General features: G+C 47.0%; 1 protein-coding gene and 1 non-coding gene across 2 annotated transcripts; both read right to left on the reverse strand.

The window, feature by feature from the left end:
• Positions 1–2,782: 2,782 nt before the first annotated feature.
• On the reverse strand, positions 2,783–2,855 carry TRNAE-CUC (transfer RNA glutamic acid (anticodon CUC)). Its single transcript has one exon. It is a non-coding gene; the product is annotated as a tRNA-Glu (tRNA).
• A 192-nt stretch (positions 2,856–3,047) lies between these two features.
• Positions 3,048–9,511, reverse strand: KLF10 (KLF transcription factor 10). The gene is made up of 4 exons (XM_059995014.1): positions 9,379–9,511; positions 5,980–6,213; positions 4,963–5,875; positions 3,048–4,664 (listed from the first exon to the last, which is right to left on the reverse strand). The coding sequence occupies exons 1-4, from the start codon at positions 9,412–9,414 to the stop codon at positions 4,405–4,407; spliced, it is 1,443 nt and encodes a 480-aa protein (XP_059850997.1). The 5' UTR covers positions 9,415–9,511; the 3' UTR covers positions 3,048–4,404.
• Positions 9,512–9,764: the final 253 nt, after the last annotated feature.

A 9,764-nucleotide genomic window follows, 5' to 3' on the forward strand; every position in this document is an offset into this window, starting at 1 on the left:
TACAGCAGCGAGCAAGATCCACAGGGTGCTTATCCTTGGGGAGTTTTACAGACATTAAGCAATTTCAGTAAAGGGTAATGATTATTATGATAGCAGAAATGTCAAGGTAAAAGGGCAGGGAAACATTTCCAGCAGACAAAACAGCATATGTGACAGCTCAGAGCTTGGACAGGATGTAGAGAATAAGGTGGGGGTGGGTTGGGAGATTGGGAGCAGCTGAATGGTGCAGGGTCTTCTAGGTCTGCTTGGGACACTTCAGCAGCCACTGGCCACACCTGAAATGTGGTGAGTCCCAATTGAGAGGTGCTATAAGCATAGGATATATACTGGATTTCAAAGATTAGTACAAAAAAAAGATGTGATATATCTCATTAACAGTTTTATATTGATTATATGCTGAAATGATAATATTATGGGTTAAATAAAAACATTTAAATTGCTTTTTTCTGTTTTTATTTTCTGACGTAGCTCCTAGAAAATTTCAAATTCCCCATGTGGCTCACATTCTATTTCTCTCCGACAGCCTTGAGAGCATTGGGAAGGGTCTGAAGCATTTTAAACAGGGAAGTGACATTGTCAGATGTGCATTTTCAAAAGACTCTGTGGTAAGGAGAGAGGATGGTGGGGAGACAAGACCCGAGGCAGAGAGACTAGTTTAGGGGCTGCTGCAGTTGTCCAAGCAGGAGAGGGTGGATTAGACAGGGTAGTAGCAATGCAGGTAGAGACAACGTTTTAAAAGTCTGCTTACTAATACCAAACAGCTCTCATTCCAGGGAGAAATGATAGGTTGAACTGTATGAAATTTCCATCTTTGTCAGTCAAAAATGGTTGAATATTGAAGGAGTTAATAAGGGCTAAAGTTGGAATAGTTGAGTCACGAAATAAGAATAGTATTGTATTATAACCCAAATAATGACATAAATGTCCATGAGTCCATACTGACATAAAAAACGGAACAAATAAATAAATGGGAGAGAAGTAACAACTCTTTCTTATAGAAAATTCCAATGAATAAATAATGGAGGAAATAGAAAATCACCATTAGTATATCACAGTAGTAACTGTCTCAGGCAAGATCCACTTAAGGATACTAAAATGAGTGGGAAAAAGTTGACATAGGTTATTTGTGTAGTCTTAAAGTACCTCCAACCAAATATTTAATAAAGCAAGAAAGAGTCAATTTACGGTGGAAAATTCCAGCAGATATCACCACCTTAGCCATGTGATGCAAGCTAACATCTCCCATAATACAGAATGACATCCCATATTCCTTGATATCATGCACTGAGGACATTACCACTCTGTGGTATCTTCCCAATTAATGCATAACCTCAAACTAATCATGAAAAAACATCAGACAAACCCAAACTGAGGGGCAGAAATAACTGACACGTACTCTTCCAAAGAGATGAGAGAAGACTGCCGCATAACCACAGATTGGAGGAGACTGCGGAGATTGACAACTAAATGCAATTTGAGACCCTGGATTAGGTCCCGTAATAGCAAGAAGACATGAGTAGAAAAACCAGTGAAACCCAAATAAGGTCTGTACTTTAGCTAGTAATATTGTACTGAAGTTAATTTCTTCATTTTCTTAAATGTTCTGTGGCTATGGAAGATGTTATCTAAAGGGGAAGCTAGATGAAGGGTACATGGTAACTATTTTTGCAACTTTCTCTAAGTCTACAATTATCTAAGAAGAATTAACTGTTAAGAGAGCTGAATATCAGCAATTTCATATAGTTCAACTTAATATATAAATCAGACAAGAAACAACCAAAACTGACATGCTAAAGCTACACTAAAACCACATTATCATAACATGCTACAAATGTACTTGTTTGGGGGACAACTTTTGCATCAAGATCAGAGTCTGCATCAACATTCAACTCTTATATAATACTCTATTCAAATGATTTACAATATTTCTAAGGAAAAGCGTCAGGCGTCAACTAGGACTGGGAAGAACACAGCAATGGGTGGCACAGTTCCACTGGCTTTGTCATTACAAGGGACTGGGCTTTGGAACAGGCAGAGATTACTTCAGCCACCTTCCTTCATTCCCACTTCTGAAGACCTGCCACCATGAGGAACTCTAGCGGTTAGGATGGTCCAGGTCCCAACACAGAAACTACAGAACGGCAAGGTCCCCTCCAGCAGCTGTGCGGTGCTTAGGTGGTGTAAGTTTCCAAGAAAAGGATCAGCAGGTACATGGATGGCTCAGGATGCCTGTCCTACAGCTGGTGCCAAGCGAGCACACTGTCCCTTACCATGGCACTCAACAGCTGGGCACCGTTGAAGATGTTCTCTCATGACAAGGTAATCTCAGAGCAAATTAAAATACTAATCTCCAAAATTATATGCCATACACTAAGTAGCATTTACAGCTCCTAGTTCCACTGGCAAGTGACTGGCAAGTATTTCTCTTCAGAGGTGGATTAGCTTTCAGGCAGCTGAAGTACTAGCATGTTTATTGCATTTAACGTATCACTGAATGGTCTGAGTTAATCTAACTTCTAGAAGTAATTTACTCTTTAATAGGTCAGGCTTCTTTTCATTTCACAGCAGTCATTACTGTAATTACTCATGTGGTGTTCCCTTTAACTCAGTGCTACTTAAGGTTTTGCTGAGAGACAGAATATATTTCAACCCCACATCATCAAAACATACAAAAATGTTTTAAAATGGTAGATATCTGGCCTTGCTTTGTGTGTGTATTTTAATTAGATTTTATTTTGTTATTATTTTTTTTGGCTGTGCCACATGGCTTGCAGGATATTAGTTCCTGGACCAGGGATCGAACCTGGGCCCCTGGCAATGAGAGTGCCAAGTCCTAACCACTGGACCATCAAGGAATTCCCTGGCCTTGCTTTGCATACTGTCTAAATTGATTACTCATGTTAAATATATACTCCTACAATTCTAAATTTGAATGAGGCCCTTAGAGAAATTCAGACCATAAGTCTTTGCAGAGCACCACAGTGATCAATGTCAAGGTCAGAGTGAGAATGGTTTTCAACAAATACAATCAACCAATTATATATATACCAAAGGAAATTCTTTATTGTAAACAAGATATAAAGTACAACAAAAGAAATATTGTGCAAATTGTAAATCACAAGGATTTTTTTTATTAAAAGAAAATTCGTTTTTTGTTTTCCAAGAGTCCAAAGTTTTGATGGCAGAAATCTACACCCAATATAGAGAAAAATGTTAAATGGAAAGACATAATGACATTTTTCACTATATATTTTAAACAATTGACTTTTGTTTTACCACTGTATATATCCACTATACAAAACAGAATATAACAGAAATACTGTTAACAAAAGTGAATGTCCTAATTATTTTTCTACCTATCTACTTCCACATTCCCCCCCCCAAAAAAAACTTCTATAAATTAACAGGACATTTGTCCACTTGTGAATAATGTTCACTCACTTTCTAATTCAATAAAGCACATGTTATATCCTCATAACATAAGGGTACTTTACTGATGTCCTAAGCCATCTTTTTGAAGGAGTTATCTAAAATTCTTAATATCCCTTCTTTACAATATGTGTTTTCATCTTCAATTTCTTTTCGAAACAAAGTGCAGTGTATTTTAGAGTCTACGGAAAACACATTGGTATACAATTTTCAAATCTACACAGGGAACTGCAGCCAACTAAGGTTCAAAGCATAATAAAATGCCTAGTTATAGTCATTTGTTAAACTTTTAAAACAAAAACGCAAAAAAAAACCCTGAAGCAACACTTCAAAGCAATTAAATTAATGAGGATTCCAATTCTTTGGGACCTCTTCAGCAATATACAGTTGCTCAATTCCAAACGTCAGCAACTAGTGTAAAAATGCTAGTTCTAGATATATTTAACAACTATGTCCACGAAGTTGAATGGAAAGACTAAGAATAGTAAACAAGATAACTCTAGGAAAGGATAATACTATTCGCGATAATACAAATCAATTTTACATCCCCATTTCTGTACCGTAATGTTTACTTCCAGTCTCTACACTCTTGAAACCAGTGCTTTTGAAGAATCACATTGAAAAGTTGGTCTCAAGTATAAATGGTGAAAGTAAAGTAACAAATTGTGCACACAAATTCAAAATCTGTGCTACCTGTGGTTGGGCTGACCTCACCTGAAACCTTCAAAAAATATTGAAAGGAATAAACTTTCTCATCTCTCTTACGTGGTAAGAAATGAGTCCTGCCACTCTTTGAACTGCCTGTGGCCGTAGCACTTCTTACCATCTAACCCAGGCTGGGCCTTCTCCCCAGGCCGTGGGGCTTCTGCTTGCAGCCCGCACTGGAGGGCCACAGACTTGCAGTGGAAGCATTTTTATATCACCACTGGCTTCTGGCTGTGACCAAAGTTAGTCTGATTCTTTACCATCCGTCTGTCACTGTGTGGGAGCAGGGGTTGGAGGTAGGGTAATGTCATTTAACTTGCTCACTTCCATCTGCCAGTTTGGTAGCTTCTTGGCTGACAGATGGCGCCGGGCATGTTTGGTCAAATGGTCGCTCCTCATGAACCGCCGGTCACACATGGGACAGGCGAATTTCTTCTCACCTGTGTGGGTTCGTCGGTGTCTGGACAGTTCATCTGAACGAGCAAACCTCCTTTCACAACCTTTCCAGCTACAGCTAAAAGGTTTTTCTCCTGAAACAAAATAAGTCATATTATTATTATTATGCATTTATTAAGCCGCTGTAAGTTACATATTAAATCATATTTAAGATACTTTATTAGACATTTAAAGAATCATCATTTGAGAAATTAAAACAAAAATACCTTGATGAAATCTTTTAGAAGACCTTGCACTGGTAAATACCATCCACTAGAGTGGCTAATAAGGCAAGTTCTTCCTTAACATGCCTGGTTTACATTTGCGATCATTGCCAAAAAACCTTCATCCAAATTTCTAAGACTTAAATATGAAATAAGAAATGGTTGGTACCTGTATGCGTTCTCATGTGGGCCTTCAGATGAGAACTTTTAAAGTACGTCTTGCCACATCCTGGATGGCTACAGATGTGACTTCTTATCCTTGATGAGTCAATCTGAGGAGTGACTTTTGCTGCTGAAGGAGAAAACCCTGGAGCAGGGGCAATGGGAGAGAGTCTGGTGCCATTTGGGCTCACCACTGGAGGCTTGGGGTTCTGAACAACGGGCTGGGGTACAACAAACATGACGGCGCCTTTGGGCACCTGAGTGCCCATAAATACAACAGGTGGACAGACGGCTGGCGGCTGACTGGGTGGAGTGCTGGGGACGACTGTTGTCACAACTGGGTTGTTTGCAGGGAGGGGAACCATCTGGCAGATGACGGGCATAGGTGGCACTCCCCCTGTTGATACTGCAGGTGGAGAGACTAAGACCGACTTTTGTTGTGGGCACATGGGGACCGGCTGAGATCTACAGATTACTGTCTCTGAGGAAGGCACAGAAAAGTCATAAAGTGCAGCACTTGCTTTCTCTTCAACACCTGCCACTGTGTCTCTCTCACGTTTGGATCTGTTTGGTGACACAGCTGCACAAGGTATGTTTTTTCTTGCAGTCTCAGCATTTAGGTGGGTTCTTCTTCGAAAAGAATTGTCCTGATAGTTAAGGATGCTGGCTGCTTTCACTGGGCAAGATCGGTGGTTACACAGCTGGGCATCAGCTGTATGACGAATCACACTTGTTGCCTGAGCCTTGGGGAGTTTGGGGGCAGGTACTGGGCTCTTCTCCTCTTTGAAAGGTGCAGCAGCAATGTGAGGCTTGGCAGTATCTGACAATGATTTGAAGTGTCCAGTAGATGGCGCTGGTGCCATCAGATTTGACACTTGAGAGGGTTCAAAGTCAGAGGGACTGTAAGGTGGAGTCAAACACTAGAGCAGAGAAATACAGGCAACAGCGTGAAGAACAGTAGAGTTCATTATATAAATTATAAGAAATTCTCATTTACACTCATCTTTAAAGCAACAATACTTACAAATGCTGGGACTGTATGAAAATCAGGTGTACCAGGAAGCAGATTCTCTTCCTCTGACATATCAGACACTGGAGTAACGGGTCTGCTTTCAATGTATTTCTTAAAATCAGACTTCCAACTGCAGCTCATTGACATAAGTGCTTCTACGGCTTCAAAGTCACTTTTCTCTGCAGTTTTGTTCCAGGAATACACACTCTCTTTTGATCTTTCAGAAATCATTTCCATTCTTTCCTCCTATAAATACAAAAAATTAAATGCTATAAGCATATTGTCATCCACATAACACGCACAGCAATGTGCAATTTTTTTTTACTATCTGCACAACTTTTCAAAATAAAACTTGAAATAATTTTTCTCATCCCCACTCTGATAGTAATACTGATAAAAGTCTTCCTCATTCTTCCTCTCACACTTAGGCCTGAACACTGATACCCTTGCAAGGTAAAGAGGAACTTATTACCATTATGAGGACCAAGGCCAAAGGTACCAATGCACTTGTAATCCAAAAAAGAACTGCTTGGCTTAGGAAAAAAAAAACATTTTATATTCTTTCCAGAGTAGTCAACTGCAACAGGAGTCAGACAAAATAACTGAGGGAAGGCTCTACAAAAAAGTCATCTTTTTTCAATACTACAGGTATGGGGACCTGGTGGTCCAGTGGCTAAGACAACAGGCTCCCAGTGCAGGGGGCCCGGTTTGATCTCTGGTCAGGGAACTAGATCCCACATGCATGCCTCAACTAAAGATCCTGCGTGCGGCAACTAAGACCGGGGCAGCCAAATAAATATTTTTTTAAAATCATTAAAAGAAACACTACAGGTATGGTATGAGATCTTTTCAGGTATGACTTCCAACTAGAAAAAAATAAACGGCCAAAATTTTCTTTTAAAAAGGCAAAGTATAGTGGACAGAGCTGTGGTCTGTTGATTTGGGTGTGACCTTTGGAAAGAATAATTTCAACTTCTTCATGTTTGTGTTCTCATTCACTGGATCTTACACTTAACACAATGGTTTGCTATGTGTAACTATGACCAGCTAATGCAATAGCACAAAAGAGAGAGAATCGGAAAATTTAATATGCGACTTAAATTTGCAAGAACTCTGATTGTAAGAAATCTTCAATAGTCAAAATAGAATCTTACTTTAATTTTTTTAAAGAACTGCTCCTTGACAAAAATAACAGCACATGCCTTATATTTGAACAACTCCTTCTATTAGGTATTTAATGCTTCATATTAAAGTTCCTTAAACTGCACTAAAAGTTACTACCCTCCATCTCTCCAATTTTCCACCAATGTGATCCCATTCATTGGTCAAAGCAGAGATTGTGTAAAAACACAGAACAATTGTCTTTACGTGGCAAGGTATTAATCTCAACACTTGCTGAAAAAAACGCATAAACCCTTAGTACTGAAGCCTTAAGAAGCCATCGCTCTTGAAACATCGCTAACAATGCAATTGCATAATCGCGGGCCCTTTATGTAAGCTGCAACGGACAACGCATGTTGTGTAAAAGCCTCAAGACGCCAGTGCAAAGGAAAAAAGAGAAAAGGCAGGCAGCAGGGAAGAACAGTGTGAGCTGGGAAGGGCAGGGAGAAGTCGGGAGGGGAGGAAAGGGAGTGGGCCGCGAGAGAGGCAGGAAAGGGAAGCGCGGGCGGAGGCGCGGGAGGGGAAGGCAGACGAGGGGCGGGGGCGGACGGCGGGGGAGATCCTCGCTGGCTGGGACAGACGGATGGGGCCGCCCTAGCCTCAATGAGGCTCGCGGGTGAGTCACTGGGAACATTCCTCGCCGCTCGCACGTCCCCGCGTCCCTGCCCCCGCCATTGGCCAGCAGGCCGGGCGGCCCGGGCTGGGATTGGCTGGGCCGCGAAGGGCGGGGGCGCGGAGGAGGAGAAGGAGGGGGCGAGGCATGTGAACAAAGCGTGATCAGCGGCTGCACCGGGCGGCGCAGGAAACCTGAACTGGGAATTGCCGCGCCGTCACCTTTCACCTACTTCCTGAGCCCGCGGGCCCCCGCCCTCGCGACGGCCCGGGGGAGGGGCCGCGGGCGCCGCCGCCAACCGCCCGGCAGTGCGCGCCCGAGCCCGCGGGGAGGGGCGGAGCCGCGGGCGCCGGGCTCCAGGAGCGCCCGCCCCTTCCAGCTCCCCGCGAGCCGCCGTTCCCTTAGGAACCGACAGCGGGGCCGGGCCTCACTCCCGCCTCTGGCGGAGGCCGGGACTGGGTCACTCAGGGACGAGAAGCTCCCCGGGCGCATCCGCTCCTGGCCCACCCCCAGCCTCCGCCTCAGCTGCCGGAGGAGGAGCCGGGTCCCCGCGGAAACCCGGCCCCCGCCCTCCTCCGGCTGCAGCCCCCGGGGACCCGGCCGAGCCCTCGGCGCTTCCCGCCCACGCCTCCCGCGGGACCTCAGACCACCCTGACTGTCCCCGAAGATGCGCGTCCCCTCCCCGCGGTTTCCGGCAGCACCGGCCCCCGCCAGCCGCGTGTCTCCACGAGTTCCCAGACGTGCAGCCCCAACAGGCCCCGCTCCAGACGCTCGGCTCCACGGCCTGCGGCTCCCGCCCCGACACGCTGCCCCCGCGTCTCGCAGCCCGGTTCCCCCCGCCCACCTTCCCCGCCCCGCTGCTGGGTCCCGCTTCCCACCCTCCCATCTCCTGTCGCCGAGGCGGCTCCCTCCCCCCTCCAAGGCGTCCTCAGAAGGCGGCCACCTGCCCGCTCCCGAGATGGGGAGTCTCCTCCAGCCGTATTGGGGGGGCAACTCCCCGGTCCCCCTCGGCGGTCCCGGGCCCACGTGCCATCCCCCGCACCCACGCCGGGCGCCCCTCCCCCAGCCCCCGCTATCTGCTGAGCAGCCCCGTCCTGCAAGCCTCCTTTCAGAGCCCCGAGTTGGGGAGCCCCCTCTCCTCTCCAGCGGACACCCCGCCCCTCAAAAGCTTCTGGGCAGCCCCCTCCCACCCTGGGTCGCATTCCTTATCCAGACGGAGGCATCTCTCTCCGGCGCCAGGTGCAGGGTGGCCCCTTGTCCCCCTTCCCCTTCCACACCTCTTATTCTCACTGACAGGGCAGCAGCCCCCTCCTCACTCTTCCCGCCCCTCCAGTCATCCTCCCCCTCACCTGCTTCAAGGCTCCCAGCGGAGCAGCCCCTTCCCCTCATTACACCTTGAGCAAGACCCTCTCTCCTTTCGTCTCTAGCTACCCGCCTGCTTCTCCTGAGCCCCTCCGCGACGCACACGCCCTCACTAATGCCCAGTCTGCAGGCGGGAAGCCCCTTCCTCTCCCACGATTCCGCTGCAGCCTCAGTCCTCAGGCGAGGCTAATGTCAGGGGCTCGGGGTTCGCGCCCCCGGGGGCCCCTCAGACTCAGCGAGGCAGAGTAGGGCCGGGGCATCCCCAGGTCACTTACTGCAGGCTGCTGGAGAGAAGCGCCGAAGTTCAGCATGGTTGGCTGCCTGGCCGCCGGCGGCGAGCTGACTGGCTGCTTGGCTGCCTGGCCACAGACGGACGCCCGGAGACACTCGACGCCGCTCCCGCCACCGCCGCGCTCCGCGCCGTCTGCCCCCTCCCCATTCAGGTAGCCGCTCCGCCTGCCCCGCGCCGCGGGCGGGGGTGGGGGCGGAGCCTTCCGCCGGCCAATCAGTGACAAAGGTGTGTGAGGCGCTGGCCAATGGGCTCGCGGGGCCACGCGTGATCAGCGGCTGCCCGGCAGCGTGAAGCTTGTGTCAGTGGAGCGTGTACACAATCTCCGGCAGCGTGTTCCCTCGGCCCAGCCCGAGGGAACTCCCGCCGCCA

Source organism: Delphinus delphis, chromosome 17, assembly GCF_949987515.2.
Source record: "Delphinus delphis chromosome 17, mDelDel1.2, whole genome shotgun sequence".
In the NCBI taxonomy this organism is placed as follows: Eukaryota; Metazoa; Chordata; class Mammalia; order Artiodactyla; family Delphinidae; genus Delphinus; species Delphinus delphis.